Raw genomic sequence first — 20,935 nt, 5'->3', positions numbered from 1 at the left:
TCAGGCTGTAATGTCCCATAGATTTATTTTCATATAACCATTAGTTTTCCCAGGATGAAAACTTGTTGAAGCTTATACACCAGTTATCCTCTAGAATATCACAGAATTTATTATTTCACCTGGTGTATTTCTTATCAATTGTGTGTTTTGAAGCTGGAGAGATGGCTCAGCTGTTAAGAGCACCAACTGCTCTTCCAGAAGACTCAGGATCCAGGTTCAATTCCCAGCACTGACATGCAGCTCATCATTTCTGTAACTCCAGTTCCAGGAGACCTGATGCCATCTACTGACCTCAGGGGGCACCAGGCACAAACATGGTACACAGACATACATGCAGGCTGAACACCCATACACATAAAAAATAAAGTTAAATATTGTGACATATTCAAGTTAGTTTTTCCTGCAGTGTTTCATAGATGATATTGTACATTTACATATATTCCATCAAGACTGGTGAGATGGCTCAGCAGGTAAAGGTGCTTGCTGCCAATTGTGATGATCGGAGTTCCAACCCTGAGACCCACATGGTAGAGAGAACTGACTCCGGAAGTTGTCTTGACTTCTACATGCCCCCAAATAAATAAACATAGTAAAAATATAAAACATTGAAAATATCAGACTTGTCCTCTTGGAGGCCTTTAAAAACATTTTGTGTGTGTGTGTGTGTGTGTGTGTGTGTGTGTGTGTGTGTGAGAGAGAGAGAGAGAGAGAGAGAGAGAGAGAGAGAGAGAGAGAGAGAGAGGAGGGAGAGATGGGAGGGAGAGGGAGAGATTGGAAGAGAGAGAGGAGAGGGAGAGAGAGAGGGAGAGATGGGGAGAGAGAGAGGGAGAGAGAGATGGAGGGAGAGAGAGAGAGTCCCAGAGGAGGCTAGAAGAGGGAGGGCAACGGATCACGTTGAGTTACAGGCTGTTAGCTGCTAGAAGTGGGTGCTGGGAACCGACTCTGGCCCTCTCTCTGGCAGAGCAGCAAGTACTCTTTAACTGCTAAGCTATTATTTCTCCAGTTACTGAGGGGAGGCCCTTCTAAAATGTAAAAACAAACTGCTTACTTGCCACTGATGAGACAAATTCTATACGTTGACTACAAGTTCCATGATGTTTATGGCTTCATCCTTCAACTTCATTTCATTCTCTACTTGCCTTTTAAGTCCCCTGGGAGGCTGTCCCTCATCCAACTCCTTTCCACCATTTCCCTCCTTTAACGTCAAGACATCTTCTCAAACTGCGGTATCCTTTTAAGTCCATCTTCTGGGAGAATGTTTCTTAAATTATCTTGCTTATGATATTTTCTTCTAAGAGATCTGTCTTTACTTACTACCTCTGTCCTTACCTGGCCAAGTGCCCCACGGCAGGAGCTTTGCTACTTTGGACCGAGGACCTGAATACACAGTGGACCTTCAACAGCAGTTGAATGAACTATCACTCATATTATATTTAAATATAAAAATAAAACAGCATTTAAAGAGAAATTAGGAAATCTTTCTGAGCCGGACCAGCTAGTACTTGGGAGGCAGAGGCAGGCCGATCTCTGAGTTCGAGACAGTCTACATAGTGAGTTCCAGGACAGCCAGGGCTACACAGAGAAACCCTGTCTCGAAAAACAAAAACAAAACAAAACAAAAAGGTCTTTTTGAAAGTTTAACCATCGCAGTAGGTGAACGGCTGATCGCATCGCGCAGGCGCCGCAGAGGCGAGACCAGGCGAGGGACGCTGTGGTGACACCGTCACGTGACCGAATGGCGCGCCCCTTCAACTGCGCCTGCGCAGGGGCTCCCGGAAGTGGCCGGCCCGAATCGCTGGCGGCTCAGTCCGTCGGCCCGTCGGTCCGCTCGTCCGCTGCCGGTGCTGAGCCCGCCTAGGCCGTCGTCGCTGTCCCTCCGTCTCTCCGGCCCGAAGCGGCGGCCGGGCGCTCACCATGTCGTCGTTTATCTGGGTGCAGCTGAAGAAGACCTCGGAGGTGGACCTGGCCAAGCCGCTGGTGAAGTTCATCCAGCAGACGTACCCGAGCGGCGGCGACGAGCAGGCCCAGTACTGCCGCGCGGCCGAGGAGCTCAGCAAGCTGCGGCGCACCGCGCTCGGCCGCCCGCTCGACAAGCACGAGGGCTCGCTGGAGACGCTGCTGAGGTGGGCGCGGGCCGCAGGGGCCCCCTTCCAGCCCCCCGGCTTCCCACCCTCCCTCTCCTCCCGGAGTCCCTCCCTCCACAGCCTCGCTCCCTCTCCCCCTCCCAAGGCTGGCCTCTCCACTCTGACTCAGGCCGGCGGCGTAGGTGTGGTCAGCATTCTTTCCTGGTGAGAGGACTTGTAACCCTGCCCTCCCTTCCGGGTTGGCCTCTGTCACCTAGACGCAGTACCTGGGAGGAAGTCTGCCACGTAATGGTCTCTGTGATCACAGCCGTTTGACTGGTTTTCTCTTTTTAGCTCTTACAACTGAAGACTCCCTTTTACAATCGCTGTTTATGATTTTATTGGGCCACATCTAGATTTCCTAATAATAGTTGCATAAGGGAAGTGAGAGAATTGGATCACAGAAATGTTGTTCGTTTGAATTAAGTCATCCTTAGTTTAGAATAATCGAATGACAGAATGACAGTTGTAAAAGTTACAAGTGACAGTCATTTGAAAGAAAACTTGAGTGACATAATAGACCACTGAGAGTGGGTTCCTTAAAATCAGTTGACGAGGGGTATGCACATGTGGAATACATTGGTTCTTTTTGCAGTTGATGAGAACTCTGGTACTTAATGATGACAACCTTTCTGTGGTACCTTATGATCCAGTTTCCTGTAATATGATCTCCTTGTTTCATGCAAGAGACACTGGTGTATTAGGGTGCAAGGTGCAGAAACCCTGATTCAAGTAGCTAAGATATTCTGGGGACAGAGATGTCTAGAGACATCCCTTTCTTGGTTTTGGCATCAATAGAGATCATCTTGCTACCATGATCCTTCATAGGTGAGCTTTGTGTTTTGAGAGATGGCCACTGGCAGCTCTTACCATAATTATAATGGCTCACAGCACTGAGTAAACTTTGTTAAAAGTCTATGGAGGCTTCTCTTACTTGGTTGGACTGCATATGTTAATGATTAGGGGAATGGGCTAAGTTTGTCTGGGTTACCCAGTTGGTTTAACTTCTCTGCTCTCCATGGATCAAAGATTCATTTGGAAAGGGGAAAGGTTGGTTCCCGGAAGGAAGAGATATTGGATAGGTTGCTCAGAGATTATGATCCTCTGGTGTTAATTTTAGAGCTAAGACTGTTGGATTGCAAGGATCATTAGTCTGATAGAATAAGCACTTTTTAAGGTAATGAAGGAATATTTGACCATTCTTTAGAATTAACGTAAAATTTTCAAATTTATGCAGACACTAGTAGCATTCAGTGAGATGTGCCCCCCACCCCTTTGAGACAGGGTTTTGTGTATCCCTGGCTGGCCTCAAGCTCCCCTTGTAGCTGAAGATGACTTTGAACTTCTAATCTTCCTGTTTCTGCTGTGATCTGTTTTAAGGGTGATGGGGGTTTTAACCCAGGGCTTCATGCATGCTAGGCAAGCACTCTGCCTACTGAGCTATATTCCCATCCCCCAAAGTTGTTGTGACATTGGATATTGAATTAATGGACTCATGCATGCTAGCTACCACTGAGGTACACTCTCAGACTTTTAAAATATTAAAAAGCTTATTATTTATTTATTGAGTGTGTGTTTCTGAGTGTGAGTTGTAGGTTTATACATGCCATAACACTTGTGCGTTGAGGCCAGTGGATACCCTTGGGTGTTGGCCCTTTGCTTCTACCTTCTTTGAGACATCTCTTGTCTTGTTGCATCTCTAGACTCTCTGGCCTCGGGGCTTCTGGAGTTTCCTGTCTCTGCTTCCCATCTTGCCCCTAGGAGCCCTGGGATTACAGATATGCACTGCTTTGACTTTTCCTTGGATTCTGGGCATTTGAGCTTGGGTCCTAATGCTTGTGTAGCAAGCACTTTACCACTGAGCCCTCTATCCAGCCCACAGCATGCCTTTTTGTTTTTAGCTTGTAAATGTTCTATTACAGTTTTCTAGGGTAAACATTTAAGTATTTGATAGTAATGAGAATGATTATTTAAAATTTCATTTTTATATGGTACCCTATCTTCTATAAGTTGTATCTTAGTCAGGGTTTCTATTGCTATGATAAACACCATGACAAAAAAAGCGCAAGTTGGTAATTCCAGTACTTGGGAGGCAGAGGCAGGCGGGTTTCTGTGAGTTTTAGCCCAGCCTGGTCTACAGAGTGAGTTCTAGGACAGGCAGGGCTACACAGTGAAACCCTGTCTTGAAAAACCACAAAAAAAGAAAGAAAGAAAGAAAGAAAGAAAGAAAGAAAGAAAGAAAGAAAGAAAGAAAGAAAGAAAGAAAAGGAAGAAAAGGAAAAAGCACATTGGGGAGGAAAGGGTTTATTTGGCTTATGCTTCCACTGTTCATCAAAGGAAGTCAGGGCAGGAACTCAAACAGGACAGGAACATGGAAGCAGGAGCTGATACAGAAGCAATGGAGAGGTGCTGCTTACTGACTTGCTCCCCATGGCTTGCTTAGTCTACTTTCTTATAGAACCCAGGACCACCAGCTCAGGGATGGCACCGCCCAATGAACTGGGCCCTCCCTCATCAATCACTAGTAAGAAAATGCTCTACAGGCTTGCCTACAGCTCAACCTTATGGAGGCATTTTCTTCATTGAGGTTTCCTCCTCAGATGACTATTGCTTGTGTCAAGGTGACACAAAACTGTTCAGCACAAGTTGCTATTTACAGTAAGTTGATTGGGAGAACCTTGATAGATGGGTCCCAGATGGGAACCCTACTGATTTCTTGTTTTACTTTTGCCAAAGTCAGCATTGTGGCATCTATTTCCTTCCGTGGAAAACTGTGGTTGTCAGCTTTCTGAAATTTGATCAGAGTGACTAGAGGTTAGGAATCTTATATTCTTGGTTGTGAGCCTAGCCTTTAACAGCTAAGCCATCTCTCCAGCCCGAGGTTAGGAATCTTAACAGTCACATATGTATGCTTTTCTCCTCCCCTCCCCTCCCTTCCCCTCTCTTCTCCTCCCCTCCCCTCTCTAGTGTTATCTCTTCCTCTTTATAGGTTCTCACTATGGAGCTCAGGGTGGCATAGAACTCGTTGGTACAGATTGTTCCTGAACTCTGGATCCTTCTGCCTCAGCCTGCAGAGTGCTGTCATGTGCACACCGGTGCATTACTGCACCCCGTGCTGTATGTGGTCTTTCTAGTATGACACTTGTATTAGGTTCAGCATTATGCCATAGTTCCCCAACTACCCAGGGAGTTAAATTAAGATTTTATTATTGTTAAAAAAGTTGGTAGAGATAGTTCTGTTAGTCTAGGGACAGTGGGTCTGTGAAGTCCAGACTTCAGACTTTTTGCTCAGTAAAACCCAGACTTTGGTCCTTGCTCTTATGGCCTTGGTTGCAGTTGTACCCATGATCTAGATCAGTGATTCTCAACTTTCTTAATGCTGTGACCCTTTAATACAGCTCTTCATGTTGTGGTAACTCCAATCATAAAATTATTTTTGTTGTTATTTCATAACTGAATTTGCTACTCTTATGAATGGTAATGTAAATGAATCATATGCAGGATATCTGATGTGTGGCCCCTGTGATAGAGGTTGTGACTCACATATTAAGAACCACTGTTCTAGATTGTAAGATAGCAGAAGGGAGAAAGGTTGAGTGTCCAGGGTGTTTTCTGGCCTCTGCCACAAAGCCTTATATATCACTGGCCATTATGTGAGTCTGAGTCTCGCCAAAGTGCCGGGAGGTGTTTTTGTAATTTCACTGTGTGCACTGCTCAGAACTGGAGGTCCTTGTGGACTGAGGGAGACCTGAGGAAGGTTGGCAGCTCCCTTCAGGCTTCCTGATATCCCCAACCTGAAACTGTGTTCATGCTCAGGATCTGAGAGTCTAGGAGAGGGAGTGAGTTTGTTTCTTTCTTAAGCTACACCTCTTTTCAGTTGATGGGACTCCTGCCTGCCTTGTCGGTGGTCCACGCTTAATTCAGTTCTGTCCTGACTGCTCTGGTCGATTTGCCTGCTAACCTTGCCTCCCTTCCTGGTCAGATTTCAGCATTTTCTGCTTCTTCCACTTTAACATTTTCAAACATTTTGTCACTGCCCTTTCCCTTCCCATTCCCTTCGTCCTTGCTGCATTTCCAGCCTTTTCCCCTAGTCGGGTGTTGCTGGTGGTTACCCCAAGAGCTTTGCCCACTGCTGTTGCACATCTTTTTTTAGTAAGTTTTGGGAGGCAGCAGAGAAGAACATTGATTCAGATTTGCTTTTATCAGGAGACTTAGCTCTTGGAAGTGGTTGGGTCATTATGTTCACATAGTCAGGTTAGGAGTTTCTCTCCCTCCACATCCTTGCTGGTCCTTGTTGGCTAACAGTTTGAATTATTACTGGTAGCTGAGCTGGGGAAGTCAGGTAGCATCTGTTAGTGTTGCTGAGGGCAAGCCTTATTACATGTGTGCTGGCTACTCAGTACCTTTTTCTATTGTCCATTTTCCTATCAGGTTGGTTTTTCTTTACTGATTTGTAAAGTTGTTTTCTGAATATTTTATTTACTTTTCCAATGTCCAGTCAATTTCTTGTCTTCCTTTTAATTGTATTTATGTTACTTTTTATCTCACAGAAGTTCTCCCAGAATGTTCTAGTCTCATAATCTGTAGTTCCATTTTTGTACATTTTGAATGTTAGGCATGCAATATATGTTCTTTTCCCCTGATTAGACTTGCTCACTGTTTGAGCCCTCCCCTCCCCTCCCCCCTCCTTCCCTCTCTGCCTGCCTTCCCACTGGGTGTGCATCTCAGTCAGGGCTTTTATTTCTAGGCAAGCATTATGACACCATACTGTATCGTTGTCTCTTTTTACAAACAAAGCCACCGTTTTGTTGTGTCCACCTCTTCCCTTAGTCTGTATTGACTGCATCCTTCTGCCTTTGGTATATGATAGTCTTTTTTTGTGGGTTTCTCTTCATAGCCCTGGCTGTCCTGGAACTTGATATGTAGAGCAGGCTGGCCTCAGACTCACAGAGATCCACCTGCCTCTGCCTCTCGAATGCTAGGATTAAAGGCGAATGACACCACACCCGGTAGATGATAGTCTTTTTTTTTTTTTTTTTTTGGTTTTTCGAGACAGGGTTTCTCTGTGTAGCTTTGCGCCTTTCCTGGAACTCGCTTTGGAGACCAGGCTGGCCTCGAACTCACAGAGATCCGCCTGGCTCTGCCTCCCGAGTGCTGGGATTAAAGGCGTGCGCCACCACCGCCCGGCTCAGTTTTGTTTTTTTAATTGAGTCATTTTGGATAGATTTTGTAAAAAAAAAAAAAATAAAATAAAATAAAAAAATAAAATAAAAAAAATGAAGTTGATGGGGGCTGGTGGATGGCCTAATGGATCAGAGCACTTACTGCTCTTGCAAAGGACCTGAGTTTGTGGTTCCCAGCACCCTGTAAGGCAGCTCACAATTGCTTGTAACTTAGCTCCAGGGGATCCAATGTTTCTGGCCTCTTCAGGTAGCTGAACACATGAGCATGCACATACAATCACAAGACATACATTTAATTAAAAACAATAAACTAAATCTTAAAAAAATGAAGTTGATAGACTTAATTTTGCGATGTCTTTTTTCCAAACACTTATGTTTTATAGATTAAGAAAGAAAATACTGTGATTCCATTTTACTTCATAACTATTGCTTACATTTAGATTATTGGTTTAGGAGTAGAGACGTGATAATATTATACTAATGATATTGCTACTGTGTGTGTGTATGTGTGCAAGAGAGAGAATATGGATCTGAGTGACTATGAATATAGACCCGTGTGTAGGTCAGATGACAACCTCACCTCCCACCTCATTTCACACAGGGTTTATGTTCAGTGCTGGGTGGGAGTCTCTGCTAGTCACCACCTTCCAGGATTACAGATGAGGGCATCACTGCCTCTGGCCTTTCCAATAAGGATCAGAACTCAGGTCATCAGCCGTCTCCCCATACCCCAGAAACACTCTAAAAGATTTTGATTTTGATTTATGTGTGTGTCTGTGTGCCACGTATTTATGGGTGTCTGCAGAGCTCATAAGAGGGCCCTTGTGAGCTGCCTGACATGGATGCCAGGAGTTGAGCTGATACTCTCTGAAGAGCAGCCGGTGCCCTGAACCACTGAGCCATCTCTCCAGCCCCTCCAAAACACTTGTAAGACTAGAATTTGCCCTCTATCTTTGATATTTTCGAAGAAATGTATTAATTGCTAGTCTCCCCCCGCCCCCCATGAGATTTCTGTTCTTAGTAATGTGTAGAATAAAAAACCTAGGTAGGTCCCTGCCTATGCTAAGTGTGTGCTCTATTAAGACAGATTTTAAATTTCTTCCATTAGAGTTTTAAAATGGATTTGCTTTAAAGTGCTCGAGTTTTGCAAAACAGTAGGGACCATCTAAGAGCACCAAGGTGCAGTCCTATACTGCCTGATGCTGCAGTTATCATGTGTGGATTGTGTATCCAGCCACTGTCTCAAGTACTTTATGCATATTGTATCATTTGTTCCCCTAAGGCAGTAGTTCTCAACCTGTGGGTCTTGACCCCTTTGGGGGTCACATATCAGATATCCTGAATATCAGCTATCTACACTACGACTCATAACAGTAGCCAAATTGCAGTTATGAAGTAGCAACGAAATAATGTTATGGCTGGGGGTCAGCACAACATGAGGAACTGTAGTAAAGGGTCGAATCATTAGGAAGGTTGAGAATCACTGCTTTAAGGGAAGCGTTGCTTTCAGCGTGGGAGTTTTTAGACTGAGAGAGCTGTAATTTGCAGGTGACACTGCCTAAGACACTGAATGCATCCTTGGGTTGTCCGCTTGAAAAATCTGAGTTCTACTCACTGTGACATCTTTATTTTTATTTTTTTTTTGTTGTTGTTTTATTTTTTCTTGTTTTTTGTTTTTTGAGACAGGGTTTTCTTGTGTAGCCCTGACTGTCCTGGAACTCATTCTGTAGACCAGTTGACCTCTTTCACCTGCCACTGCCTCCCAAGTGCTGGGATTAAAGGTGTGTGCCAATACCACCGCCTTCACTGTGACATCTTTAAGTATGCTTAGAATTTAAAAATTTAAAGAAATGATTAAAAATGCACCTATTTCTAAGACCCCCCTCCTCGTGTGTGTGTGTGTGTGTGTGTGTGTGTGTGTGTGTGTGTGTGTGTGTCTTGGCTTGCATGCCTTGGTATGCAAATGGAGGTCAGAGGACAAGCCATAGGAGTTGGCTGTATGGTCAGGCTTGGCGACAAGCACCTTGTGCTACTGAGCTTTCTGGCCAGCCTTGAGGAGATGTTTATTTCTAAACTCAAATCTTTAGGGGTTCTTATTCTTTACTGCATCGTTTCCTATGTTGGATGTGTTTTGGGGGCCATCTTTGAGTCATAGCATGTGGGCTTTCTCTCAAGCTTTGTTAAACTTGCTCAGGTCTCTTTACATTGTTAGGTATGTATTTTAGGTTAGGGTCTTGTTACAGCCAAGACTGTGAATAATAAAGAGAGGGATGTGGTATACTCTGCCGTTTTGGTAGATTTCCTTCCTGGAGAACTTTGATACCTGAGACAGAGGTGGAACCAGAGGGTAGCTAGTTAGTGGTGTCTGCACCCTCTGTGGAAGTACATAGCTCTTGTATTTGGCTATTTAAGAGCAGCATTTTGCCTATGGTAACTAGTTAAGTGGGGTCTCTCTTGTAAAGACATAGCTGGTCTTGTTTTGTTGGAGTTTGCTCCATGCTGGTCAGACATTTCTGTTTTACTGACTGCCCTCCCATATACTTCCCTGTTACCTCCCATAGCATATTTTTTTTCCTTTTTTTTTTAAGACAGGGTTTCTCTGTGAAACAGTTCAGGCTGTCCTAGAACTCAATCTGTAGACCAGGCTGGCCTCGAACTCACAGAGATCCTCCTGTCTCTGCTTCCCGAGTGCTGGGATTAAAGGCGTGTGCCACCACCGCCCAGGCCCTCACAGTTTGTGACCATGTAAATGTAGAATATATATAGCCTCTTCTCCCCATGCAACTCAGGTTTTGCTATTTGACCTCATGTTGTGGAGGAAGAGGCTCGGGGTAAAGGTTTCAGTTTATTCTGTGCAGTCATTCTTTTCTACTTTTGAAACAAGTAACTTCATGATCTGTTTCCTTCCTTGCTTACTTTCCAGCAGGGCTCGGGGTTACAACTAATGGGTCGCACTGGTCCATGTTAGATTCCTGCAGTGGCTCAGGAGCTCCCTGTCTTATTTTCTTCTCTTGTTTGTACATCTGCAGTCAGGTTTTTACATAGTGGCCATAGTGACTGCTGGGGAGAAAAAACCAAAACCCAATATTATGTTGCTCTTTTGTCCAAACTGTCTGACTGTTCACTCTGTCATTCTGTGTAAGAAAGACTGAAAGTCTTACATTCATACCCAAGGCTCCCTTGCTTCCCTGACTTCATCTTCTACTGTTTACCTTTGTTTGGCTTAATGATTGTATTGTATTAGCCTCTTTCCCATGCTAGGTGCAGCGCCGGCATTCTAGTGCCAGGCTCTTGGCACCTACTTTGCCCTCAGATATCTGCTTGGCTCACTTCTGCAGACCTTCTCAATTCATGGTGTGGAAAAAGTTAACTTCTTTAAAATGACAGCTTTCTTACTTCACACTGTGCATAACTTATTTCCTTACCCTCTTTCTTTGTAACTGTTATTACCTTGTCACTATATCATATGTTCAGAAACTTCTCCTGTGATGGAATATTATTTTAACTGGGCAAAGATGTGTTACATTTGTTTATGCTGTGGAATAGTACTTTAACTAGGTGAATGTGTGTTACGTTTGTTTCTGCTGCCTTTGTTAACAATGTGAAGATGTGTTACATTTGTTTGTGTTGCATTTGTTAACTGTGTAAAGATGTGTTGCATTTAGGTTAATTAAATAAAATTAACCTGGGCTCAGAGAGGTGGGGTTAGCAACTGGTTGACAGGAAGTAGCAGGGAGGAGCTTAGCGTGTTTTTTTTTTTTTTTGGTGGCGCGGTAGTGACTTCTGGTCACCAGCAAAGAGAGAAAGTTAACCACTTGCTTTTCTAACTCGGAGCGCTCAGGTTTTTACCCTAGCCTTTGAATCTCGAGAATATAGAGCTTTAATTAGAACCACCTTTAGTAGCAGCAACAGAGTCATTGTCTGGGGAACAGGACCCCCCCCAATACGGCCATTGTAACCAAGTTAAAACAGCATCTTCCCTCTTAAAAGTACCAGCAAAGCTACAGACTTTAAATGCTTGTTTATTGCTGAGTTCCAAGGTCCTAGAAATACCTTGGACATATTAAACTCCTAATATGGGCTTATTGAATGAGTATAAATGAACGAATGAAGGTATGTCAGCCCAGACAAAGAAGAGGGTAATTGTTAGGGAAAGGTTTTTAGGTGTAGAGGAGAAAAAAAGGAGTTCAGGCCCTGAATTAGAGAAAATGTAATTTATTGACCTGAATGTATAGTGAATATCCTGATGTTGGGCATGAGAGATGGTGGCCAGATAATATACAACATCATTAAAAAATTTGAAGTAATAATAGGTGTTACTTTTCCATTGTTATGATAAAACACCATGGGCTGGAGAGATGGTTCAGAGGTTAAGAACATTGGCTGTTCTTCCAGAGGTCCTGAGTTCAATTTCCAGCACCCATATGGTGGCTCACAACCATCTGTAATGAGATCTGGCTCCCTCTTCTGGCCTGCATGGATACATGCAAGGAGAACTTTGTATACATAATAAATAAATAAATAAATCTTAAAAACAAAACAAACAAGCAAAAAACCAAAAAACACCATGACTGAGGAAAACTTAAAAGAAAGGATGTTTTGAAACTGTGGTTCTAGAGCAGTGATTCTCAACCGGTGAGTCATAACCCCTTTGGCAATCCCTGTCTCCAAAAATAGTTACATTACAATTTATAACAGTAGCAAAATTATGGTTATGAAGTAGCAACAAAAATAATTTCAGGGTTGGGAGTCCCCACACCATGAGGAACTGTATTGAAGGGCTGCAGTGTTAGGATGGTTGAGAACCACTGCCCACGAGGGACAAATTGACCATCATGGGGAAGCATCAGGCAAGGCACCTGCAACAGCAAGCTGAGGGCTCACATCTTGAACCACAAGCAGGGAGAGAGCACATTGTAGCATGAATTGTTAGAGGGTCTTATTAATAAAATCAAACCTGGAGCCAGGTATTGGGGTGAACTCTGAAAGATCAGAGAAACAGAACCAGCCACAGACACCTCACCTCGCCAATTCCTCAGCTGCTCCTGTTTCCTCAGACTGGAAGCCTCTGAGTCCTCATCCAGAATGAATCTCAGCTGAACTGCTGCTCAAAAGCCTAAAAGCTTAGCCAGGCCTAGTTCCTCGTCCTCATGCCTTAAATACCTTTCTGCTTTCTGCCATCACTTCCTGGGATTAAAGGCGTGAGTCACCATGCCAAGGCGTGAGTTTCCAGTGTGGCCTTGAATTCACAGAGATCCTGATGGATCTCTGCCTCTGGAATGCTAGGATTAAAGGTGTGTGTGCCACCATTTTCTGGCCTCTGTATCTAGTGACTGTTCTTTTCTCTGACCCCAGAGAAGTTTATTAGGGTGCACAATATTTTGGGGAACACAATATCACCACAGCACATGAGAAATGGTGAGAGGCTTTGAAATATCAAAGCCCACCCGGTGATATACTACCTCCAGCAAAGCCACACCTCCTAAGCCTCCTAAACAGCACCAACTGGGGACAAGTGTTCAAATGCCTGAGACCATGGGGGACATCTCTTTCACTACCACGACAGTAATCCATCAAAAGGTTTTAATACTTAAAATTTGTTCCTAGGGATAAGGGCATATATAACCCAGCCATGTCTTTCATAATTAGGAAGCTGTCTGACTTCATTTAATCTGTCCAATTTAAGTTTTGCTGATACTCCAGTAGTGAGGTTTACAGGTCCCGGGCCTGGTTTCTGCAGTTCATTGCTTCAATTACTAATGCCTCTTTAATGTCCTTCAGTCTGAACAGTTTTCCTTTTGTCTCACAACCATTTGTAATGGGATCGGATTCCTTCTTCTGGTGTGCATGAAGATATATACATAAAATACATGAACAATCCGGGCGGTGGTGGCACACGCCTTCAGTCCCAGCACTCAGGAGGCAGAGGCAGGCAGATCTCTGTGAGTTTGAGGCCATCCTGGTCTACAGAGTGAGATCCATGACAGGCACCAAAGCTACACAGAGAAACCCTGTCTTGAAAAAACAAACAAACGAAAAATACATGAATAAATAAATCTTTTGAAAAAATGCTAGGCTAGTGGACTACATCCTGCCCATGACCTTGGCATTTTTTGAAGAACACAGTTACTTTGCAGAATGTCCCTTGATAAGGTGTTCTCTCTCTCTCTCTCTCTCTCTCTCTCTCTCTCTCTCTTCTTTCTTTTTGGAGACAAGGTTTCTCTAGGTAGCCCTGGCTGTCCTGTAACTCACTGTATAGACCAGGCTTATCTTGAACTCACAGAAATCCTAAGTGCTGTGATTAAAGGCATGTGTCACCATTTCTGGCTCCCTGTGGTAAGGTTTTGTGTCAGATTTCCTTGTGGCTTGAGTGTTTGTGTGCAGGTGGACCAGCGCTGCTTTCTGGGTATATTAGGAGGAGTGTAATGCCATGTGACAGCTTGGGTTTCTATTACTTGGTTAAGATACTGTTTGCCAGGTTCTGTGACCCTAGTTACTGAGTATGTGTACTCATTAATAAGTGCTTGTAGAGATTATTGCATCAAAATTTTATTACTATTGTTTTATTACGGCCTCAAACTCTCTGATCCTCCTGCCTCTACCTCCCCATTGCTGAGATTACAGCTGTGCACCACTGCCTCTAGCTTATATAATGCTAGGGATTGAATCCAGGGATTTGTACCTACAAAGCTTTGATTATTTTTTGTATCCATTGATGAATATTAGCACAACCAAATATATACTGTGGGGAAAGATTTACTAGTTGGCATCGCACAGTGTATAAGACTGTTTCTGGTCACCTGTTTCTTTACTTCAGAATACTGTTATTTTCTTCAGTGGATTGTGATTTGTCAGTGTGGTTTATTTATTTGGTGTGTGGGTGCATGTGTGCATGGGCCTGTGTGTATGTGTACACATTCATGTGGAGGCCAGAAGTCAACCTTGGGTGCCATTCTTCTGGTGCCACCCACATTATCCATTTTTCTTTTTATTTTATTTATTTATTTTTTTATTTTATGCACATGGGTGTTTGCCTGCGTATATGTCTGTGCACCACATTCATACTTTGTGCCCATGGAGACCAGAAGAGGGCACTCGCTGCCCTGGAACTGGAGTTGAAGTTGTTTGTGAGCCACCATGTGGGTGCTTAATCAAACCCAAGTCCCCTCAAGAGCAGTCAGTGCTCTTAACCACTAAGCCATCTCTCCTGACCTCAACTTTGTCTCTCATTGGCCTGAAGCTTCAGGGTCCCTATGCTGAGGTTACAAGTAGGGATCCAACTCCTCATGTTTGCATCACAAGCACTTTAATGACTGAGCTCCGCTGCAGCTCCTGTTTCACTGTTTTAGGCGCCCTTAAAATAGCTCCTTGTGGCTTGTTGTGTTTTTTGTTTTTCATGTCTCTGTCACTTTCCAGCTTGAGTCTTTTGTTTTCCCAATTTCATCCATTTCTCTAAGGAGCACTGTTAGTGCAGGACATTATTAACCGGACACTAAGTGTGTTGTTTGTTCCTGTGAGGTGTCATTGCGCCCAGGCCCTCCAGCATATGTATTTAGGAAATGTATAATACACATTTATAGTTGTTCTTGTTTATCTCTACTGCGTTACAAAAATGAGTTCACATTGATACTTCCAGTCCAGTCCAGAATGACAGACAGTTTGTTCCAGCCCTGCCCCTCCCAATGTTTAGGATTCTTTCCTCTGACAGTGAGATAACTGGCTCCCATTAGCCAGTATGTGTTTACAGAATGCTCAGGTGTTTCAGTTTGCAGCCAGACTTATTGCCATATCAGTCAGACATGTTGCTTTCTGCCTCTCTTGCCTTCTTGAAACCTTCCCCAGAAATAATCGTTGGAAAGTTAGTCATGATGAAGGTGGGGGTTTGTAGACAGGAATAAGTGAAGGGAGGAGGCCAGTCAGAAAGTATAACTTTGACCTTTCCCTGTCCTCCAATTGCTAGCTGAAGGTTCACCCTGAGCAGTGGCTTGGGCATGGGTCAGTTTGCTTCGTTATGTGAGATGTTGGCTACTGTGTGGAACATACACTGCAGAGAACAAGAAAGAAGGCTTTTGGATTGGTGTACCTGAAATGGATGTGCTTTGTAAGCTTTCGGGAGCTGTGTGTATGTCAGTAATGGACATACCTAAAATGTCTGAAAGTCAGTAGATCTGTTGTTAATCAGTTGGCCAGATACATGAACTTCTCCAATGGACATAGATACAGTCAACTGTAGTCAGAAGGTTTCTCTGGTCCTGCCAGGCCCCCACAGTCCTGTGGCCTGCTTATAAAATAATCGCTCAGAAGCTTATATTAATTACAACTACTTGGCCATTAGCTCAGCCTTATTACTGACTAGCTCTTACACTTAAATTAACCCATAATTCTTATCTATGTTTAGCCACATGGCTTGGTACCTTTTCTGCCCTGACATCTTGCTTCCTCTGTGTCTGGCTAGTGACTCCTGACTCAACCCTTTCTCTTCCCAGAATTCTCCTTGCTTGCCCCACTTGTACTTCCTGCCTGGCTACTGGCCAGTCAGCGTTTTATTAAACTAGTGTACAAGAGCATTATCTCATAGCAGTCAACCTTTTTAATTTTTAAAAAAAACGAAATTTATTTATTTTGTGCACATTGGTATTTTGCCTGCATGTATGTCTGTGTGAGGGTGTCAGATATTGGAGTTACAGACAACTGTGAGCTACCATGTAGATGTTGGGAATTGAACCCAGGTCCTCTGGAAGAGCAGTCAGTGCTCTTAACCACTGAGTCGTCTGTCCAGCCCCCTTTTTAAAATTTTTAAAGGCTCCATGACTGTTCTGGAACTCTGCCTCTGCCTGTGCCTCTGTCTCCCCAGTACTGGAATTAAAGGTGTGAGCTGTCACACCAGACCAAACATAGTCATCTTAATAAAGTATTTTAAGAAATACAAAGTTGTCAAGTGGTGGTACACGCCTTTAATCCCAGCACTCGGGAGGCAGAGGCAGGCAGATCTCTGTGAGTTCGAGGCCAGCCTGGTTTATATAGTGAGTTCTAGGACAGCCAGGGCTACACAGAGAAACCCTGTCTTGAAAAACTGGAAAAAAAAATACAGAGTTTTCAAATAGGTGTTTATTTCCTTTTACTCAATAATACTAAATGGTTATTTGTCTGTGGTGATGAGTATCCTTTTTCATCTTTAGTGTAGCTCTTCATTGTGCACAATTTATTGTGTGGTTTAATTGTTAAAGGACTGTGTTTAGTAACCTTAAAGCAAATGGTTAAATTGGATTTGTGGGGCCACTGTAGTTGGGGACAAATAGTGTCCTAGTATTGTATTGCTGTGAAGAAATACTGTGACCATGACAGTTTTTCAAAGAAAACATTTAAATGGAGATTGCTTACAATTTCAGAGGTTTAGTCCATTATCGTGATGGCGGGAATTATGGCAGCAAGCAGGCAACCTGGTGTTGGAGAGGTAGCTGAGAGTTCTACATCTAGATCTGCAGGCAGCAGGAAGAGCCACTGGCACTTACTTGGGCTTTTGAAACTCCAGAGGTGGGGGGGCGGGGCTGGCGGCAGCGTGGCTCTAGAGCAACACTTTTCCTTCAGCAAGGCTACTCCTGCTCCAGCAAGGTCTCACCTCCTAATCTCTCTCAAGTAGTACCACTACTCAATGATAAAACATTCAAATCTGTGAGCCTGTGGGGACCATTTTCATTCAAACCACCACAAATAGTTATGGTGTATTCTTTTAAAAAAGTTTGTTATTTTGATTTTATGTGTTTGGGTGTTTTGCATGCATGTATGTGTACCATAAGCAGGTAAGAGGCCAGAAAAGGATGTCCAGAAATCTCCTGGAACTAGAGTTACAGATGGTTGGGAGCCACCATATGTGTTCTGGGTTGAACCCAGGCCCTCGGAAGAGCAGCCTGTGCTCTTAACTGCTGAGCCATCTCTCCAGCCCTTTTGTATATAAATCAGCTGGGCTCTTATAAATTCATGTTATTTTACCCTGCTAATAATTAATCTTTCTCTTTTTTAGATATTATGATCAGATTTGTTCCATTGAACCCAAGTTCCCATTTTCAGAAAATCAGGTAAGCTATTAGTTTTATTATAAAGTTGTGTGGTGATGGCAGGTCACTTCCTCCTCTTACCTGTGGTACCATTTCATTGAAGTCAATAATGTGTCTTTACTATGTTTAGGCTTCTGTGGAGTTTTATATAAATGAGAAGTTCTGAGATCTGTCTGATGTGAATCTTTGTCCTTCTGAAAATTCTCCTGAATTCCTCAGTCCAGAGTGTTAATCTGTATTTTATAACAATAGGATCTGTATATAGTTGGAAATAATCTGCTATTTTCCCCTGGGCTTTTTTTTTTAAAGAGGGCGGAGAGTTGAGACAAGGTCTCTCTACATAGCCCTGGCTGTCCTGGAATTTACTATGTAGACCAGGCTTGCCTTAAAATCAGAGATCCATATGCTTCTGCCTCCTGAGTGCTGGGGTTAAAGGCCTGTGCCTGTCATGCTCACCTTTCCTTGGCTTTTACAAAATTGATAAGGAAGGTAATTATTCATTCAGTAAGTACTCTGTTTAGTGCTTTAAAAATTATTGGTATAAAATATACTTGTATTTTTAAGATATAAGAATGTCTTTAATATATAAGAATGTCAACCTTACTTTGTCTTTATGGGTAGTTGTTGAAAATGCTGATAGTTTCTATGGATTTATGTGGGAGACTTAATGAAAGTCTTTAAAATATGTAGTACTTCTAGATTTTTTTTTTAAAGATTTTTTATTTATTATGTATACAAAGAAGGGTGCCAGATCTCATTACAGATGGTTGTGAGCCACCATGTGGTTGCTGGGAATTGAACTCAGAACCTCTGGAAGAGCAGTCAGTGCTCTTAACCTCTGAGCTATCATCTCTCCAGCCCGTACTTCTAGATCTTTTTTTTTTTTTTTTTTTTTTTTTTTGGTTTTTTCGAGACAGGGTATCTCTGTGTAGCTTTGCGCCTTTCCTGGGACTCACTTGGTAGCCCAGGCTGGCCTCGAACTCACAGAGATCCGCCTGCCTCTGCCTCCCGAGTGCTGGGATTAAAGGCGTGTGCCACCACCGCCCGGCTACTTCTAGATCTTAAATGGTAGAAGAAAAGTACTTTGTGGGCCTGAAGAGATGGCTGAGCTATTAAGTGTTTACCTCTCTTGCATAGGTTCCCAACCATCTATAATTCCACATTTGGGGGGTCCAATACTCTTTCCTGGATTCTAGGGCCCCTCCTCCTCTTCTTCTTTTCTCTCTCCCCACCCCCCGACACATGAAAATAAAATTACTTTTAAAAAGCACTTAATACTTTTTTTTTTTTTCTGAGACAGGATTTCTCTGTGTAGCCCTGGCTGTCCTGGAACTTGCTCTGTAGACTAGGCTGGCCTTGAACTCACAGAGATCTACCTGGCTCTGCCTCCCAAGTGCCTGGCTTGAAATATCTTAATGCTAGTATTTTACGAGGAAAAAAAGTTCGTAGGAAGGAAAAGGGTCATTGGCTAGAGTGACAGGTGCGTAGGGAGCTCTGTCCCTCTCCTCCCTGGGTTTTCTTCAATATTAACAGGTTTGTTTCCTCTCCTTCATTCTAGATCTGCTTGACATTTACGTGGAAGGATGCTTTTGATAAAGGTTCCCTTTTTGGAGGATCTGTAAAATTGGGTATGTAATTTTTAATAAAAAATTATAGACTTGCCTTGAGCATTTTTACTGCTTTTAGATTTTTAAAGTTGCTCTCCTAATGACTCCTTGTGAGTACTAAAGTTTTTTTTTTAAAAAATCTCATTTTATTTTTTAACTTCAACTTCTAATCCAATGTAATTTCAAAATATTTGCAGAGCCCATGCCTTGCCAGGCACTGTCCTAGTTACAAAGATGCATAAGGCAGTTGTGTTCAGTTTGGTTGTGAAGATAGTTCTCTCTGAAATGTACTATGTATACATACGTGTAGAATGCACCATGGGATGATGTTTTGATCCATGAGAGACTACATGTATGATGGTGGCCACTTACGATTGTTGTCTGGTGATACTGTACCTGTCTTACTTTGTGTAACTACATGCATAACAATAAAGTGCTTAACGGCTCATTTCTCCAGAACATGTTGAAGTCATTGAGGCATGGCTATAAAATCTCATGGAGTATAGATGAGCAAGAAGTTAATTCTACCTGTAGAGAGCAAGCAACAAGTTAGGTTTTGAAGAATGAGTTTGTACAAACATAACCAAGGTCAGAAGGTGAAGGCATTTTGATCAGACAGTACAGGCCTTAGTTTCCTCATCTGAAAAATGGAAATAATATTTACTTGAGGGAGATACTGTGTAGGTTAAAAAAGTGAAAATGTTTCAAGTCTTTAAGCAGTGTTCATTAAGTATTAATTGCAATGAATAATAAGTAATCATGTGGTTACTATGTATAAGCTATAGTATATTTGTATACACACATTATATGATGTCCATATTTTTATAAACATATTATATGATGTGTGTATATTTTATATAATAGATATATATTATATAAGATACAGCAGCTGGTCAGTGGGGGTCCTTTAATCCCAGCACTTGGAAGGCAGAGGCAGGTGAATCTCTGAGTTCGAGGTCAGCCTGGTTTACATAGTGAGTTCCAGGATAGCCAGGGCTACACAGAGAAACCCTTCTCAAAAACAACAACAACAATAAAAGATACAGAATATACTAAATATCTTGTAAGATGTGTGTGTGTGTGTGTGTGTGTGTGTGTGTGTGTGTGTGTGTGTGTATAGATATACTTAAGTAAATATATGTGTATACCTTATGTGTAGGTGAGAAAATAGGAATATTATAAAATATTATATAATGTGTTCTATATAATAAGATGTGATCAATGTAATAATTATTGTTATGGCTAGAAACCATAGGTTGAATGGGATTTTGGAAGGTGATTGTAATGGAACAAAGCTTGTGAAGAGGTAACAAATGTGCTGTTGAATTTGTACTCTCCCACTTACATATTAATAGCCAGTCATTATTGTACCCAGGGCTTCATATGTATTATGTTACTAAATTCCCCAGGAACCCAATCAGGAAAGGCACTTTCATTGCTAGTTGAGTATATTGGCTTGGGAAGGTTAAGTGACTTGTGAAGGGTATGTGGCTAGGCTTTAAAGGAGCTGAGATAGGAATGCAGAGAGCTTGCCTCCAGGACTAGAGAAACAGACCATTTGAGAAATCTGTGAGATGGTGAGACTAGACTAGGTAGTGGGTATGGTCAGAGAAGGATTGGACTCAGAAGGAATTCTGAGAGGTAAAGTTGACTGGCTTTATTGCCTGTCAGAGGGATGAGGAGGAGCTAAGGGCTGACTCTGAGATTTGACCTGTTGGATATTTAGTTTTTGATAGGTTGCATTTGGCATTTAGGCTACCTCTGTGTAAGCATCTCTCTGACATTTGGAAATAGTAGATTTGAAGCGCAGAAGAGAGAGAGAGTTCTAGATTTGGTAACAGTTACTCATTGATAAAAATTCATTCCCCTTGGCCAGATTATAGGCAAAAGCATATAAGAGCCAGAAGTAGGGTGAAGTTGAGAAAAAGCGTTTGGACCATGAAGGACCAGGAAAAAACATTCATCAT

General features: G+C 42.7%; 1 protein-coding gene across 2 annotated transcripts in view; it reads left to right on the top strand.

Annotated features, from left to right (window-relative positions):
- Positions 1 to 1,791: 1,791 nt before the first annotated feature.
- The window catches only part of Pdcd6ip (programmed cell death 6 interacting protein), a 60,100-nt gene continuing 40,956 nt past the window's right edge, over positions 1,792 to 20,935 (top strand). For both annotated transcript variants that reach the window (XM_052722673.1, XM_052722666.1), the window contains exons 1-3: positions 1,792 to 2,123; positions 17,328 to 17,382; positions 18,920 to 18,989. In XM_052722673.1, coding sequence (XP_052578633.1) covers positions 1,915 to 2,123; positions 17,328 to 17,382; positions 18,920 to 18,989 — 334 coding nt within the window. In that variant the 5' untranslated portion in view covers positions 1,792 to 1,914. The remainder of the gene's footprint in view (positions 2,124 to 17,327; positions 17,383 to 18,919; positions 18,990 to 20,935) is intronic.

The sequence above is a fragment of the Peromyscus californicus genome, unplaced genomic scaffold (genome assembly GCF_007827085.1).
Source record: "Peromyscus californicus insignis strain IS unplaced genomic scaffold, ASM782708v3 Scaffold_11__1_contigs__length_118956290, whole genome shotgun sequence".
NCBI lineage: Eukaryota > Metazoa > Chordata > Mammalia > Rodentia > Cricetidae > Peromyscus > Peromyscus californicus.
Note: the sequence above shows the minus strand (reverse complement) of the source record. Positions and strands in the feature narration are given on the sequence as shown.